Below are 17,960 nucleotides of genomic sequence, written 5' to 3'. Positions count from 1 at the left end.
AGTCTTTACCAGCTATGGACCCCCCTCACCAACTGGATGTCTGCAGGGAACACTCCCCTTCTCTCCTTTTCTAGGAGGGGAGGGGGGGAAGCACAATAGCACTCTCTTCCTAGGCCAACTCCTGACTCTTCTGAAGATTTTATTTTGAAGTCTTTCTATTCCTTTGCTTCTGTAAGCCGGTGGTAGGGTGACAGGGGCAGTGGCTATTTAGTCCCCTCTGAAGTCCTGAAGAAGAGCTCTGGTCTTCTTGGCTACCCCTTTAGAATGTGGGAGGATTTGGCCTTTAATGTCCTCAGCTTATTTTGTCTTAGCTCTCATTCAGAGGCAACTCAAAAAGTCCCAGTCAATATCCAGTTACACGGACATTGTGTTATTTAGTCCTCACAAGAACTCTAGGAGGTACTTCCATTTTATGGGAGAGGAAAGTTAGACTAACAGAGATTAGGTTACTTGCCCAAGATCTCACAGATAGAAAATGGTAAGACCATGACTCAAATTCTGCCAGGTGTATGCTGCTATCTTTTTTTTTTTTTTTTTTTTTTTTTTTTTTTTTTTTTTGAGGCAGAGTCTTGCTCTGTCACCCAGGCTGGAGTGCAATGGCGTGATCTCGGCTCACTGCAAGCTCCACCTCCCAGGTTCACGCCATTCTCCTGCCTCAGCCTCCTGAGTAGCTGGGACTACAGGTGCCTGCCACCACGCTCGGCTAATTTTTTGTATTTTTAGTAGAGACAGGATTTCACCGTGTTAGCCAGGATAGTCTGTGGTCTCAATCTCCTGACCTCGTGATCAAACCTCCTCAGCCTCCCAAAATGCTGGGTTTACAGGCGTGAGCCACTGCGCCTGGCATATACTGCTATCTTCTTGACTGTGATAAAGGTTATGGTGTGTTGACTTTCAACACTGTTGAATGCCAGGACACCAAATTAACATTGTTAACTTTTCCTTTTCTAGGCAGCTTCCTCATAGAAGCAGATCACTAGCCTTGATGACGTGCTTACAGAGTGATACATTAGCTATACAAAGCTGATATATTTTTCGTTCTCCTCAATTTTTTTCACACATAGCTTTCTTGTTAACAGTTGCCTTCAGTTCCAGGTCTACACTGCAAATGCTGATGTGAATGGTGGGTTACGCCAGAATTATGTCTCAAAGCTTCACTTATTTTAAAATGTGATTATGATGAAAGCATAGACTGCGTGTGCCTGTGCGTATGTATATGAGTTGCATTCGCAGATGCTTTCAAAAATTTCTCCTTATGCTAATTTTGTTTTCTTCTTAGTTACAGGGATGCAGAAAAGAATTTCCACAATATCTCTAACAGATGCTCCTATGCAGAACACTCCAACAAAGAAGAAATCGAAGATGTCTCAGGAATTCTTCAGTGTACTGCTAATATACTCGGTATATTAACTATATATTTATATGATTGAGAGAGAATGAAAGAGAGGGAATGTCGAGGTGGAAACGTTTCATGTTCCACCAAAGAGAGATTTGGAGAATATGGCAAGTTGAGACCCAGACCTTGTGAAGTGATGGGTGTTAACTCTCCTGAAGATGTTTGAGTGGAAATTGCTTGCATGCCACTTACTTAGAGATGGAAAAACATGAAAACAAAAATACTTAAATTCCAAGGAAACAATTTCAAATATTCACATGTGAATAGTATTAGCCTTGTATAATTCATATTTCTTTGGCCCTTATTCTCAGCTGAAGTTGTAGGATCTTTTTTTTTTTTACTCTCAGTCATACTCTGTTATTTCTGGGAGGTCTTGGTTGGGGCAGAAGGGTGGCCCACAGGTACTCTTAACACTCTACAATCCAGCGTTCCTTTCTGTGGCCTTGTCAGTGAAGCAGGTCATCTACTGAGGTGTCTTTGCCCTACTTGGGGCTGGGGGAGTGTCCGTCTTAAAGGTATTTGGACTTATGGCAGAGGGGCTGTTTTTGGATGCTCCAATATGGCTAAAAGGTAGTGTGGTAGATTGCATCCAATCATACAGCCTTAAGCTACCATAACTGAGCTGTTCTACCATGCTACCTGAAGTTCTTGGTATGTGAGAGCTACCTTGTATTCCATGCAAAGTGTTCTAAAAGAAATATATATTTTTTCCTGATGTCTTACAGATGTTTCTAGTGAGAAATTTCTCTAAGTTCTTTTTAGAATCCTTTCTTCTTTATGACCCAGATAGGAATCCATGGGGTGCTGGAGGGTGCTAGTGGGGAATAACAAATCTTAGTGAGCGACTCCACACAGAATGCAGAATCTCTTTTGGGGTCAGGTGATGGAGAATAGGGCAAACTAGTTTGCATGTTCTTTCTTTTCCTTTAAAGTACTTTTCCCTGGAGACATCTGAGTTTCTCCTACAAACAATTTCCAGGTCACCCCAACCCAAGAGTCTATCAGATTTTTCTAAACATGCCTGACTTCTAGAGGTAGACTTCTTTTACATTCAAGCTGGGAATCCAGCCGCCAGTTGGCTACATTTTCATCCTAGGTAACTTTTGTAAACACAAAATCGAATAATAAGAAAATGTATCCTTTTTTGTGAGGGGAGGCATATAGATGTTAGTGGTTTGTCTAACATCTATAACACTATGCAGGACGGTGATGGGTAGTGAAAAGGAGGCCAAAGATTCATCACCTTAATCTTAGAACAACTGCAGGGATGTCACAATACCCAAGTAAATCTTATGATTGGAGAAAATCAGAGGTGAGATTAAAAGAGACATTACCCGAGAGTTTAAAGTTTTCTGATTTTATATTTTCAAGGACTTTCCTTTCAGTAACATCTATTTCTCTTAATGCATTGTGATTTCAAGGGGTGGGGTGATGATGCCACACTAAAAGGGATGTATCAGAATCTCAGTGAAGGGATGTTTAATATTTTGAGACGTTGCTTCTTAACCAGTTCCTAAGCATTTTCCTGACCCTTACATCTTTCTTCTTTATGCTCCCTAGTTTTAGAATCACTGAGTTAGAGGGAATAGGAGGTGTTCAAAGATAATGATTACACTGGGGTGCTAAAGGTAGTTGGACTGTGGCTTGTAAATGAGTATGCAGAATTTTCACAGAAAGAAACCCTGGGTCAAACAATTTGAAATAGTGACCACCAGGGGACACTGTTGGCCCAGCACAGTTTAGTTGCCCTTCAAAAGTTGCCCTGAGATGCTGAATAAGTCGTAAGTGAGAAGTCAGCAGGCAATGTGCTGCCTGATGACATTAGGGTAAGTGAAGTGTTTATAACTTAGAAGGTGATTGTGTAACAGGGTTTAGATTTCCATGAATACTAACTTTTTTTTTTTTTTTTTTTTAACCAAAGAGATACTAGGTCTGATTATTTTCTTCCTCTAAGTAATGATAGGTTGTTCTCAAGATTTAAAGCACAATCTTGTAAAGTTTAAATGTCTGGAGATTAACATTTAATGCCTGCCACCTGCCAACCAGATGCTGGCACAGATGATTATGTGCCTAAGAGGTAGCTGTTCTCTTTGAATAATGTATTTTAAGAATCTTGATATATTGATGCTCTGAGGACAGCTTTAGTGGTCATATTCAGTAAAAGCTTTGTTTTTAACAAGTCACGGAGCTATGATTAATCTTGGCTTGCTTAGATTTTATCTTTTTTTAAAGTTGTGTTTAAATTCTCTTGTGTAATCATATATGAGAATGAAAGAATTGGTTAGCTTACTGGACAGAAAAGCACCACATAAAAAAATTATTTTTTGGGAGGGTGTTGGGGGGTGGCACAGGAAAATAGCATTTCAACCAAGTTAAGAACAATTTTGATGCCTGGGAACCTTTCTTTTGGATGGCAGAAGGCAATGTTCCAACTCCATGGTTTGTATTGATCACCTTTGGGGAGTGTGATTAGAATATTGGTGGTTTATTCACTTATTTGTATGTTATTTATACTTCATCATCAAAAAAGACTTGAAGTCATAGATCACAAAATATGATCATAGTAGCAATTTTTCTCCTTCCAAAATGATCATTTCTACCTACTTAGTATAAACAACTCCTCTAGAAAGTTTGGTCATTTACTGGCTCTTCAGGTTGAAGTTTGCATTTAGAGGGTGACATGGAATAAAAATGAGGACCTGAAGAGAAGGAGAAAGTGAGTTGGAGAACACCTGTTATGCCTCTGTCACGCATTTGTTCTCACCTCTTCAGTGGGACTCCCTGGGAGTGCCTGTTGTGCCCTACAGGGTGGTTCATGTCTCTGGAGTAACGGGAAAGAACTGCTTTCAGATATCAAAATGTTTGCTCTCTGTTTCCCTTTTGTTGGCTTAGAAACTGGTTGTTTCTATTTTCTGTCTCATCATTTACAAATTACGGATACTGATTATGGTCTGTTTCTTGCCATCTCTTCACCACGTTTTGGTGCTTTGGCAATTGCTGTGATAATGGAGGCTGGGCCCTTGAAACTCTGGCCATGCAAAGAAACATAGTAGACAATGCCCTCCCTGCTGGAGGACTTCAGATTTAAGTTTATTGCTTTATTTGGTACGTAATATCTTTTGCATACCAAAATGATCTAATTTTAGTTGTCCAAAAAATAGAAAATCTTTTCTAGCCCTCATCTGCAAAGCCTATTTTTAGCTCAAATTAAATAGTAGAAATGTGTTTATGTTCTGTGAGGCAACATTAGTATCTTCTTGGAAATTGTAATGGTTGAATGAAGCGTGTATTAAAGCATGTGTACCATGTTTTGTGCTGAAATGTTGCTACTTGTTCCTATGTGTTACATAGTGTTATAGGCAGGGAGACAAAGTGAGTAGGAGAGTTAAGGGAGAAGGATGATAAATTGCATAGTCTCCTTTGTCATAATAAGTTAAATATAAATGAGGTTATGACTATTGCAGTTTTAACAAGTTCTAATACTATTAAGGGTGTTGTGGGTGTTTCAGTTGTTGTAGAGCTTTAAGAGCTACAAGATGAGGGAGGAAAAAGACTTCCCACAGTAGTTTAGAGAACAAATAGAAATGAGAGCTCTGGGTTAATTCATTTACTGAAGAGTTATAGCATATAAAGATTTGCAGGTTTAGGAAGCATCAGTTATTTGCTAAGTATTGCTCAAAGTATAATTTTATACTGCCCTTGTGAAGTGCATTTCCTCTCAAAATAGGAAGTGCATAGTTCTGAAAAGTATTCATTAATGTTTTCTTTGTTTTAAAGATCTCTCTCTGTCAGAGTGTTGCTTTATCTTCTCTAGAAACGTAACACGTTTAAGTCAGAATGGGAGCAATGTTATCATGGGATTATTTTGTTGGGAGAGGGCTAGTAAGGAGGATAGAGGAAAAGACCTTTGGGGCTTATTCCACACAATATTTTCTTAGTGTCAGGGATCCTGAAATACTGTGAAATCATTTATAAGATGCCACTGATTCCACAATCTTTAGCTGGTATGGAACTCTCTGTTTTTTTGTAAGTAATAATTTTTTGCTTATATGCCAACTTGTGTATACTATTTTGTTTCACTGTGATTTGGAATGTGTATTTAGGAGCTTTTTAATTGGTCATAAAATTGTGAAGAATTAGCTTAAGGTTAGGGTTAAGACTAACTTGGGGATTTTCTGGAAATAACTCTTAATAATATAATTGTTTAGCAGATTAGAATATGTTTAACATATTTATTATCTTGGAGAACTAGTTAGTGTAGTAACAACTTACCATATTTATTGGTGAATTAATATTAATAGCAATAAATAACTTCTGCCAATATAGTTCTTGTTACTATAACTTGGTAATTGATCAATTTCCTCTTTCATTAAAGTAAATATTTTCAGTATTTTACTAAAATGAATTGGAATTAAGGTGGTTGGAGGGGAAGTAACTTAATAATGTTACTATAATGTAGTGACTTAGAGCAAGACTGGAGCCAGACTACTTGGGTTGAAAATTCATCTCAGCTACTTACTACCCGTATGAATTGGAATGATTGACTTCATCTTTCCTTACCTCATATTTCTGATTTGGAAAATGGAGATAATATAATTGCACACTTCCTAGAGTTGCTAAGACGATTAAATGAGTTAATTTATATTAAGTACATACTTAGAACAGCATGGTATATAACAAACAAATGGAATGTAAATGTTTGCTTTTATTATTATTGAGTATTCCCCAAATAATGTTTGCATCAGACGCATGAGGTTTGCTTACTTGTTTAGGTGAGGAAACATACTTTGCAAGGTTAACTAACTTGTTGATGTCTTTGGTCAGAGTTAACAAGCCACAGAGGCAGAATTTAAATTCATTTCAGTCTGATTCCAGACCTCATGTTCTTCTCACTACTTTGTGCTGCCTTCCAGCGTTGTTGACTGTGTCATCACTCCTCTGATGCTAATTACACACCATCTTTCCGGTTCTCTGAATTCTTAGACTCGTCATGATGTCACATTTTGCTTAGTGCATTGCTCTTTCAAATGTACTTGGGATAGTTGCTTGTATGAGACAAACTTCTTGTCAGCATTGAGGAAAGTGCAGTTTCATTGCAATTTGGATCATATCAGTTTAGAAACTAGGATTATTCTTTAAATTTTAGGTGTTGAAAATGCACCAAGGGTGATGGTGTTTCCCATCACAACACAAACATGCTTTCTTAGCTATGCTATAGTAAACACTGTGCCAGTTTTTTTGCTCAGATTTCAAGCTGATCTTGCTACGTAGCTGGCCTCGTATAGACATCGTTAGTCCAGCACAAAACCTGCAAAAAGACTGTGTTTCTGATGTTGCTGATTTCTTTTAATGGAAAAGTTTAAGAATTTTATCATAGAATCTTATTAAACAATTTCTAAAGGAGACTTTAGGTAGTGGCTCTGTGTAAATTAGAGAAAACTTCTGTTTTCTGCTCTCTGCTTATATACTTTCTCTGAAATAATTAGATATAGTAGGTAGTCCTGAGAAAGAATGAGACCATTGTGTATGGACACTGCTTCCTATATGTATAGAATAAACACTATAATAAAAACATATCCTTAAGTTATACAAGTCAGTTTTAGAATTTACAAGGATATTGAGTATGTAGCCTTTTCACTGACTTCTTTTGTTTAGAAGTGTGAATTTAAGATTAATCCATATCTTTGGCAGAGAGCTCATTCCTTTCCCCCAACTCCTCTGAAAAAATACTCCATTTAACATGTACCACAGTTTGCTTATCCATTCATTGATTGAAGGATACCTTGGTTCCTTCCATTTTTGGTTATTGGGTGTTGAGTAGGAATGTGCCATGGTTTCCCTCTTCTCCTAGATATTATTTGTCTTTTAGGAACATTTTCTTCTGAATCTTGTGACAGACTATTCCCCGTTTGTCCTGTTAAATTTCTCCAGACATAGCTTTTCTTTTTTGCTGGAAAATCATGGCAGTCCTTTTTCTTAATTTGAAATTTTTGTTTCTGTGTCTCTAAAGCATTGTTTCGCTGTCACTAGCAGCTTTCTGTCTAGCACTTGTTCTTTGTGTGAGGAGAGGACAACTCCTCACATTCCTAAATTTTTCAGGTTGTCTTTTGTTCTTTTTTATGAACTCTTCAGTAGGGTGGTGTTTATTTTTCCTTTCCCTTCAAGTTTTTTTAAATAAAGTTTTAATATAGTTTTAGGTTTATAAGAAAAACTGTGAAGATAGCACAGAAAGTTCTAATATATCCCACACCCATTTTCCCCATTTGACATCATACATTAATATGGTACTTTGGTCCCAATTTATAAAATAATATTGATATGTTATTGTTAACAAAATTCCATGCTTTATTTCAGTATCCTTAGTTTTTAACCTTTTCTCTTCCAGGATTTCATTCCAGACACCACATTACATTTAGTTGACTTATCTCTGTAGCTTCTCTTATCTGTGACAGTTTCTCAAACTTTCCTTGTTTTTGATGACCTTGACAGTTTTGAAGCGTATGGTCGGATCTTTTGTTTCGTGTTTACTTTGGTATGTGCCCATATGCCCATCATTGGCCTGGCACATGCCCATATTGTGTGTGTCTGTGTGTGCATAGTGTGTTTTGAGCACTTCCTTACTTTCCAGCACTATAAGATGTTCCAGACTCATCTTTCATATTTCCTGCCCCAGTCTAGAATCAGCCATTTCTCTCAGGAGCCCTGATACCTTTTAATGGAGAATGGTATTGGAAACCATGACCTGGGCATTGGTTGTACTCATTGCTATTGGGGCGTTTTGCTTCTACGCCCTCTCAGCAAACAGAGCAAAAGAATATATGTGTGTATACTAACTCATATATATATGCCTATCTATAAACATTTTATATGTATTCATCATATGCTAAATTGAGTTTGTACTGGTGTCTCCAACTTTACTCTGTTACCATATGGATCCTTCTAACCTTTCCCCCTTGCTTGTCTGTATCCTCCTTTCTAACAAGGAGAAACCTGACTCCCTTTAGCCATCCATTTACTGAATTCTTCAATTCCAGTGTATGTTTATAGTTGTTTCAGAATTGTTAACACAAGCTCCCAGGGGAAACAATTTTATCAACTAGAATACAGTGCCTATGGGCAGTTTGAGAGTATGTAGTTATGTATAAAGTTTTATAATGTCCAGTGGTTTTCAGGGTTACTTAGGTAAGCACCATTCTATCCCACCACTTCCAGTGAGATTTTTTTCATATATTTATAATACAGCTAGATTCTTTCATTATAGTCTTCCATCCTGTGATGCTTTGACCTACTAAACACACATGCAGACACACACACACACAGACACATTTAAATTTGTATACAGGAAGTTTAGCTCTTCTGCTGTAAAGTTCTATGGGTATTGAAAAATGCATAATGTCATATATCTACCTTTATAACATCATACCAAATACTTTCCCTCTTCTAAAAAAAAAAATCCCCTGTGTTTCACTTGTTCAACCCCGTGTCACCTCCAAATCCCTGGCAAGTACTGATCTGTTTGCCATGCTATAGTTTTGCCTTTACCAGAATGTCATATAAATGTAATCATATAGTATGTAGCCTTTTCACTGGCTCCTTTTGTTTAAAAGTGTGAATTTAAGATTAATTCATGTCTTTGGCAGAGAGCTCATTCCTTTCCCCCCACCCCCACCAAAAAATATTCCATTTAACATGTACCACAGTTTGCTTATCCATTCATTGATTGAACGATATCTTGGTTCCTTCCATGTTTGGTTATTATGAATTAACTGCTATAAAACATTCAATTGCAAGTTTTTGTGTAGACTACATTTTCAAATCAGTTAGGTAAATACTTAGGAGTGCAATTGTTGAACTACGTTTAACCTTGTAAGAAACTGCCAAAGTGTCTTACAAAGTGGCTGCGCCATTTGCCTTCCCCAAAGCAATAAATGATACTTCCTATTGCTCTTCATCTTTTCCAGAAATTGGTATTTTCCGTGTTTTAGATTTTAGCCATTCTAATACGTGTGCCTTCCTCCTTGAAATTTTAATAAACAAAAGCAGCACCTGTTATCTCTTTACAATTTCTGCATATACCAACTGTAATTAAGAATTTCGTTTTCTGGTTTTGTCATTCTAAATACTTTTCCTGATATTATGACTGAATTTAGAAACTGCTTAAAAATTTATTAGTGATAGCAGTGATTGCCCATGATACTACTGTAATAGGTAGACTCTTTCTCTTTGGCTTAGTAACAATAAGTTCCTGGAATGGAGTTATTCAGCATTTATTCACTGGGAAATGAAATATTTTAGGAATTTCAGTGTAACTTTGAGGTGCTATAACCAACAGGGTCCCATTTGTTGAAGATGTTGAAATATAAGATGTCCACAAATGGTCTTTGTTAATATCGACATGCTCTCCTAACCCCCAGCTTGCCTGAGTTAAGATTCCTTTCAACACTATCAATAGCCAGTGAGTCAAACTCACTTAACTAAAGCTCCTTTACTCAATACATTCTCATAACAAAATTCTCAAATTTCTTAGAAACTCTTCTATTTTTGTTTTCTCAAAGATACTATTACTGCCATTTAAAGCCTGCAAAACTCCTTAGTTGGATAAAACAAAACAGAACAAAAACACTTATCTCTGACTGGGAGCAGAAGAAATGGAAGCACAGCCAGGTCAGGCTGCTTGCATGGGGTCACACCATTAGCCTGTGGGGAGGGCAGTGTTTGAACTATGAGGCTGTGATGATAGAGCCTGCTACATTACTTATTGACCCCTCCACTGCTTCTGTTACCAAACAGTGATTGTTATTATTGCTTTTTCTCTGAGTTAGAAGGAAGATTATTCTTCCCTTACCATGTGAGAAACATGATTGTGGACCTGTAATCATTTCATATGTCAAACTCATAGCTTTTTTTGTTGCCATCTCATGGAGCAGATTTATAGTGACTTGTCACTTTTGCTTTTTGAAATACTGTTTTTTGTCTTTATTTCTTTTAGTCTTTTAGCTCAAGTGAGCATACCACCTTCCTTTCTCCCCCAACCCTTTTCTTTTGTGTTATACGACTTTTGTTAATTAAATGAATTATTTCCTATGCATGAAGCTGATGTTTTTGTCCATAGTGTTTTTGTTCTGTTTTCATTGTTCTTTGATGCATAACTCTAACTTTGACTCAACTACAAATGTTAATAACATTCTGTTTTAATTTTTGTGACAGTTAATGAAAATTTAAGTAAAATTAGAGTTAAATTCAAACATCCTGGGTTCTATGCTAGATAAGTTGTCATTCTTATTAGTCTTGAGTTCAGTTCTTCAGTCAATTTTAAGTGCTTTTGACAGCATTTCTATTGTAATTTATTTAAATTAATCCGGTGAGTAGAGTTTTATGTGTCACAATAAAGATGTTATACAAATTAAGATTTTTATATATGGTAAATTCGCCTTATTATCCCACTGTTAGTCCCATTTTTCAAAAGCAAAAATATTAGTCTCTTATTTTCTTTGAGTCTGCTCAGTTAAAGATTTCTATATGTTAAATTTTCCATGAGGGGAGCTATGGACTGTTGTGTATTGTGGGTGATTTTTATAGGTGTTTTGGAGTGCTCTTTTCCCATTTCTGATATTCATAGTAGTACCTAATAAAAGTGACATCTCCTTCAAATCTAATAAGTTTGAGACCAAACTTCCAATTCCTGGTCTGTTGTGGTTTTTTTCTATATTTCCACAAAGTCTGATCTTAACCTTGAGAAATGGTAATTTTCCAATATGAAGAAAGAAGTTGTAGATTTTGGAAGTACTTGTCAGAATTTTCCACTGTGTTATAAATGAATTTTATTTTAGCCTTTGTGGGCAGCTTATACACTGTTATGTACCAGTGTCATGGTCTAGGATCAGGTGGGGTAGAAAGATTGTTGGGTGGTAGGGAATGGTATGGGATGTGAGGACTGGACTTCACTTCCCCGGTAGAAAAGGACAGTTAGAAGAACCAGTGTAGGTCCCCACAGAAGACATGACTCATTGATGGAATGGAGGGAGAACCTCCAGTTGGTGACAGGCATGAAAAGAAACTGGTAAAGCATATGTATAGGAGTCAACTAAACAAGAAACACATGTGATTTTCATAAGCAAGGATACTGAAGTAATTCCTGACTCCTACATAATGGTCAGGATTGAACATTGTCCAGAGCCAGATAAGTAAAAGAGGAAAAACCAGCTCTGAAAATATAAATTTTAATTTTGAGATTTATACATTTATGCTTTTGTTCTTCCTAGGGAAATATGATTGCATTATTGATTTGGATCCTAATCCCAAAAGTACTTATGTATATGCTAGACTCTAGATCAGTGGACCTTATGTTCCACAAGTGATTGTACAGTAGGATCATCAAGAGACATTAATAAATACAAGAGGTCTGTAGACATTATACCCAGATATTCTGATTTATCATATCTAGGGCAGAGACCTGAACTTTGTATTTTAAAAATATATTCTCTACATAATTTTAGTATGCACCCATGACTTTTAACAATTTAACTCCAAGTCTAATCCTGCTCTTGGGCAAGGATGCTTAAGAAACTGTAGTCAATTCTTAGGACATTTGATACCAAGTCTCCTCTGCTGTTAGTTGGTACTCTAAAATCCTGTGTTTCACTTTCTGTCTTATTTCTGAAAGTGGGTTGTTGCCTCGTATTCCACCCAATTCTTTTGACTTATTCCTACTTCTCTTCAGGACTTCAGTTCTATTTCTGAATCCCACACAGGAACTGGGGCTCTGCTTTCATTCATTGCTTTTTGTCTTCCAGATACGGGCTTAATGCCTGTTGCTAGATGCTCTGTATTTATCCCTCCCTCCCTCCCTCCCTCCCTCCCTCCCTCCCTCCCTCATTCCTTCCCTCCCTCCCTCCCTCCCTCCCTCCCTTCCTTCCTTCCTTCCTTCCTTCCTTCCTTCCTTCCTTCCTTCCTTCCTTCCTCCCTCCCTCCCTCCCTCCCTCCCTTTTGCCGTTTCTGTATCTCTTTGCCAAATCTCCTTCATGCTGATAACTGCTGGCTTAGATTACCGGCTTAGACTGCCATCATTTGCATCACACAATTAGAATATCATATTTTTTTCTGATTTTCTCCTGTTTATGTATAAGTGGGCATACCTCGTTCTGGATAAATCCCTCCCTTTATTCATCCCATGTCATTAATTCCACAATGACATGCAATAGGCTTTTGTTCAAACTAATGTCAGAAATAGTGGATCATGCATAGTTTTCATAAAATGCCTGGTTACTGCTAGATTTTTTTTTACTTGAGAGCTGTAGATAACACTTTCCTGTCCACTATTACTATCATTAGGACCAGAAATCCTATTAATTAGAGGACAGTCTTACCCTAGGGGGAAAATAAAGTGAGCAATAGAATTTGTTGCTGCAATAGGAAAGGAAAGTTTATACTTGTCTGTGAGCTTTCATAAAGCACAGAGTCATTTTAGGATCTTTATGAAGAAGATATCAAGAGGGATTTCAGCCAGAGAACAAACAGAACAGTGACAAATGATCCTGACTCTTGGGAGTTACTCCACTGAGTGATTAGTGCCCAGGAAAACTTTGACTAAAAATACCCAGTTGCCATAATTTTTCTACTTTTCATTCTCTTTCTTCTGGTTCTGTGCACTTCCCCACAACATTTTATGAGACTTCATTCACCTCTTCATTCAATTCTAGCACTTCAGACTGTTTTTCATTAACCTCTTTTTTTGTTTGTTTCTATAACCTTTCTATTTTCATTATTCTTAATCTCAATCTTACATTTTAATAAAAAGCAACAATTAAAATCTGCCAAATGTAAGTTTACTTCTCTTAATTTGTCATTACATTTTTGCTTTAGTGCTATATTTAAGCTTAATATTCTAGTTGACAAATTTGGTAGTCAAACAACTCTAACTTACTGCAAATCTGCACAACTTCTTTAATTCAGGGCTCTAAATGATCACGGGTTTCAGCTGGACTAGTATATTGTTATATTAACTGCAGGGGAAGATTGATTAATCCAGAGAAGTCTGTATGTAATATTGTAGAGGACATGTTTGCCCTATTAAAGGAACAGTTTTCAAGTACTTTGTTCTCTCAATACAAATATTTATTGAATATTTTGTATTTCTGGGTACTGTTCTAGGTACTGGTGATTATCAGGGAGAAAACAGCAAGTGGGGAGGCAGGCAGTAAAAAACTACAGACAAGTAACAAGTACAAAAACTTCAGAGTGATGCATGCTGTGAAGAAAAATAAGACAATGGGGCCGGGCATGGTGGCTCATACCTGTAATCCCAGCACTTTGGGAGGCCAAGGCAGGTAGATCACCTGAGGTCAGGAGTTCGAGACCAGCCTGGGCAACATGGCGATAACCCCATCTCTACTAAAAATATAAAAACTTGCCAGGGGTGGTGGGCGCTTGTAATCCCAGCTACTCAAGAGGCTGAGAGAGGAGAATTGCTTGAACCCAGGAGACAGAGGTTGCAGTGAACTGACATGGTGTCACTGCACTCCAGCCTCAGTGATAAAGTGAGACTCCATCTCAAAATAAAAACAAACAAACAAACAAACAAAAAAACAGAAGAAAAGAAAAGAAAAATAAGACAATGGAATGTAAAAGAGTGAGAAGGGCTTAAGTAATATGTTAATGATAATATTCTTAAATCCATTTAAGCAACTTACAGGATTTCTATATGACTGTAGTGTTTGTGCTGTTTCACTGATATTTCTGGATTTAGAGCTCCAGAAATGAATTTTTTTTTTTTTGTTTTTAAACATTCACTTTAATATGGAGGAGGTTGAGATTGATGAAAGTTCTGGTTTCTCCACTGGTGTCTGAGTAGCATTTGCTACTCTGGATCTATTTAAGAAGAATGAAAGGAGGCAGTGAGGCTGTAGCATTGTATTTTGGGCTAGACAAAGTCCCAGCTGGTGTTCGTCATTCCACCAGTGTGTTTTGAATACCTCCATGTGCCAGGCCTGTGCTGGCCATGAAGATCTGAGAGTGAGTAAGGCAGATGTCATCTCTGCTCTCCTGGCTCTATTAGCATAGAAGCTAATGGGAAGGAGGCCACATGGCAGGAGGTCTAAAACTTCTCTACTCAGTGGACAGATTGCAAGGCTGCTTGAGTGTGACCACTAGAAGAGAGCCATCCCAAGAGAAGTGGAAGTAAAATCCACAAATCAAGTGCATACTTAAGCTTTCTCTTGCTGTTGTTTTCTTTTTCTCCATATACATATACACACACATACACATATATGCCTGTATACATAAGTACATACACATACATATATACATATATGCTTTACTATTTATATATGCTTTACTATTATGTATAAATTATATATGCTTTACTGTTATAAGGATCTTTCATGTATATTATTTTGTACCTTGCTAAATTCTATAATTAGGTATTATTATTTCCATTTTACAGATGAAGTAATTAGACCCAGAGTGTAAGTGCTTTACTCCAAATCGCTTAGCCAACAAATGCTTGCAGCTAGATTTCAATATAGCTTTTTGAACTACAGGAAAGGAGTACAGCTCTTTTTACCATGTTGCATTTTTCTCTGTTTCCAAAAATAAGTGGTAATTGTGACACATCTTCCATTAAAAGAACCACCTCTGCTTCCTAAAAAAAATAAATAAACACCCTGTGTGTATGTATTAGTATATACTGCTACATGGTACTGTATGTTATTTTGGCCAACTCCCTGAATTAAAAAATATTTCATAAATACATTTTGCCAATGATTATTCTGTGTCTGTGCTGCCAGAGTGAGCACTGACAATATTTATTCTGGCTATGAAGGTATTTTTCTGACTCCAAATGAGAGATAGAAAAAAAGATCTAGAGAGCAAGGGTTTTGAGCTGATAAAAATAGAAGGAACCCACTTATACTTCTATTAATGCATACTTCATGATGTGCTTCCTAATTGTTTACATGTCCTCCTCTTTGACTTGAATGTAGGTACCTAGTGGTCAGGTGCTCTATTTAACTCTTTGTAGCCACAGCAGGAAGGCCAGAGGCCCTGGAGGGGTAGCTGTCCAAGGATTATTGTTTGAAAGACAAAGAATAAGGAGTGTTCTTGAGGAAAGGAAACTAAAGACACAAGAAAAACAAATGCAAAGTATGATCCTGTACTGAATCTTGGACTAGAAAATAATAGAACTGTAAGCTGTATCAGTGGGACAATGAGCAAAATTTGAACATAGATTGTGGGTTAGAAGATAGCATAGTGTCAAAGTGTACATTTTATACAAGGAAGTATTAGGGATGAAGGGGCATCATGTCTGCTATCTACTCTCAAATGGAGTGTGTGTGTGTGTGTGTGTGTGTGTAGCAAGAGAGAAGGGGAAATGAGAGAGAATAAGAAAGCAAATGGGGCAAATTGTTCACAAATGGTGAAACTTGAGATGAGTATGATAATTTTTGTACTATTCTTGCAACTTTTCTCTAAGTTTAAACTTATATCAAAATAAATATTTCCAAAAAGGATTGAATAAAGTTAAAATAGATTATAAGTCCAAAGGAACTTTGTTTTCATTGGGTTGTATCCCCAATTAAAAACAAACAAACAGACAACACCACAAAACTAACTAAAATAAACATAAGTGAGTTTAAGAGTTTGCGGCCTGTTTTTACGCTAGTATAAAATTCCTAGTATCACCTATGAATGCATCAAATTCTATGTAACTAGTGTCCAGATTGGAGCCTATCTGTGGAGTTTATTTTCCTTAAGTTTTGTTTTCTGTCTCCCCTATAACGTGATTTGGTGATATGGAGATTAAAGATGAAATTGGAATAGTGTCTGAACATAGTCGCACTCTGTTTATCTAATATCGCAGGGCAATTGATACCAGAATAGGTGATTGGTTCCTGTATGTTCCAGAACATTTCATTTCATTTCTTCTACACAGAGGAATATTGCTCAAGAATAAAATCACATTTTCAAAGAATAAAAGTAAAAATAAAACTGCTGACTACTTCTATTGCTTAAGGTACTGATTTTCATGGTACTATATTGAGTGACATCTATACATGGACATGTAGCTTTCTTCTTGGCATCCCTTTATTATTATCTTGTGATAATTTTGGACTTCCAAAATACTTTCCTTGAATTCAGAAGCCTCATCAATCATTGACATATTCTTCTCTGTAGACTCTGAGTTTTTGATTGCTTCCCTGACATTTTAAATAGCCAGTATACATTATTTTTCATGGCCAGTCATCAGTCATTAGATAATATTGCAATGTGCTATTGAAGTATTTCTTTTTTATTTTATTTTATTTTATTTTATTTTTTGAGACGGAGTCTCGCTCTGTCGCCCAGGCTGGAGTGCAGTGGCGTGATCTCAGGTCACTGCAAGCTCCACCTTCCAGGTTCACACCATTCTCCTGCCTCAGCCTCCCGAGTACCTGGGACTACAGGCGCCCGCTACCTCGCCTGGCTAGTTTTTTGTATTTTTTTTTAGTAGAGATGGGGTTTCACCGTGTTAGCCAGGATGGTCTCGATCTCCTGACCTTGTGATCCGCCCGTCTCAGCCTCCCAAAGTGCTGGGATTACAGGCTTGAGCCACCATGCCCAGCCGCTATTAAAGTATTTCTATATTTAGTAGCAGTACATTCTGTATCTCCATATAGCATTGTGTACAATTAGTTACATAGGATCTTCTTAAAGCAGGACGTCACACTAAGTTGGTGTTAAGTGTTTACTGAACTAATAGGCGTGTAAAGTGAACTGTTTAGAAGACAATATAGCTATATATGGTTAAAATTATTACCACTGCCTATTTTTTAAATTAATAACAGGTCAGGGCATAAGCACATGCTGGATGTTCATTTCCCCTTTTGTTGGACTAGACAAAAGATCAGTTTCAAAAATGGTGTTCACTTCAGATTATATATATGTGCATATATATAATTCCTTAAAACTTTAATTGTTGCATAGAAACACTGAGGCTTATATAAATTATTCTCACATTTCAAATTTATTTGAAATTAAAAATTTGAAGCAAACATATGCAGGACATAATCAGGTCTTCTGTCTATGTGATTTAACTCCCCTCACCTACTCCCACAATCCCTGCACACACTGATATACACACTTTCTTTCCTTTTTTTGTTTTTGAGATGGAGTCTCGCTCTGTGCAGTGTGCAGTGGCGTGATCTCAGCAGTGGCGTGATCTCAGCTCACTGCAACCTCCACCTCCCGGGTTCAAGTGATTCTCCTGCCTCAGCCTCCTGAGTAGCTGGAACTAGAGGCGCATGCCACCACGCCCAGCTAATTATTTGTATTTTTTTTTTTTTTTTTTAGTAGAGGCGGGGTTTCACCATGTTAGCTAGGATGGTCTCGATCTCCTGACCTCGTGATCTGCCTATGGCTGGCCTTCCAAAGTGCTGGGATTATAGGCGTGAGCCACCACGCCCTGCCCCATATACACATTTTCATGCTGTCATGGACCTCATAGTCCTGATCCTTTGGGAACAAAATTTTAAACTACATAATGGAATGAATCTAGTTCTGTTAATAGGAGGCAAAAGTTCAAGTAACA

The 17,960-nt window shown here is 37.2% G+C and overlaps 1 protein-coding gene across 1 annotated transcript in view; it reads left to right on the top strand.

The window, feature by feature from the left end:
- Nucleotides 1-17,960, top strand: part of GUCY1A2 (guanylate cyclase 1 soluble subunit alpha 2) — a 320,231-nt gene that overhangs the window by 37,241 nt on the left and 265,030 nt on the right. The window contains exon 3 of the mRNA XM_025357412.1: nt 1,280-1,401. Within this exon, the coding sequence (XP_025213197.1) occupies nt 1,280-1,401 (122 nt within the window). The remainder of the gene's footprint in view (nt 1-1,279; nt 1,402-17,960) is intronic.

The sequence above is a fragment of the Theropithecus gelada genome, chromosome 14 (assembly GCF_003255815.1).
Source record: "Theropithecus gelada isolate Dixy chromosome 14, Tgel_1.0, whole genome shotgun sequence".
Taxonomy (NCBI): domain Eukaryota; kingdom Metazoa; phylum Chordata; class Mammalia; order Primates; family Cercopithecidae; genus Theropithecus; species Theropithecus gelada.
The sequence above is the reverse complement of the archived record's forward strand: the minus strand, read 5'-3'. Positions and strand labels throughout refer to the sequence as shown.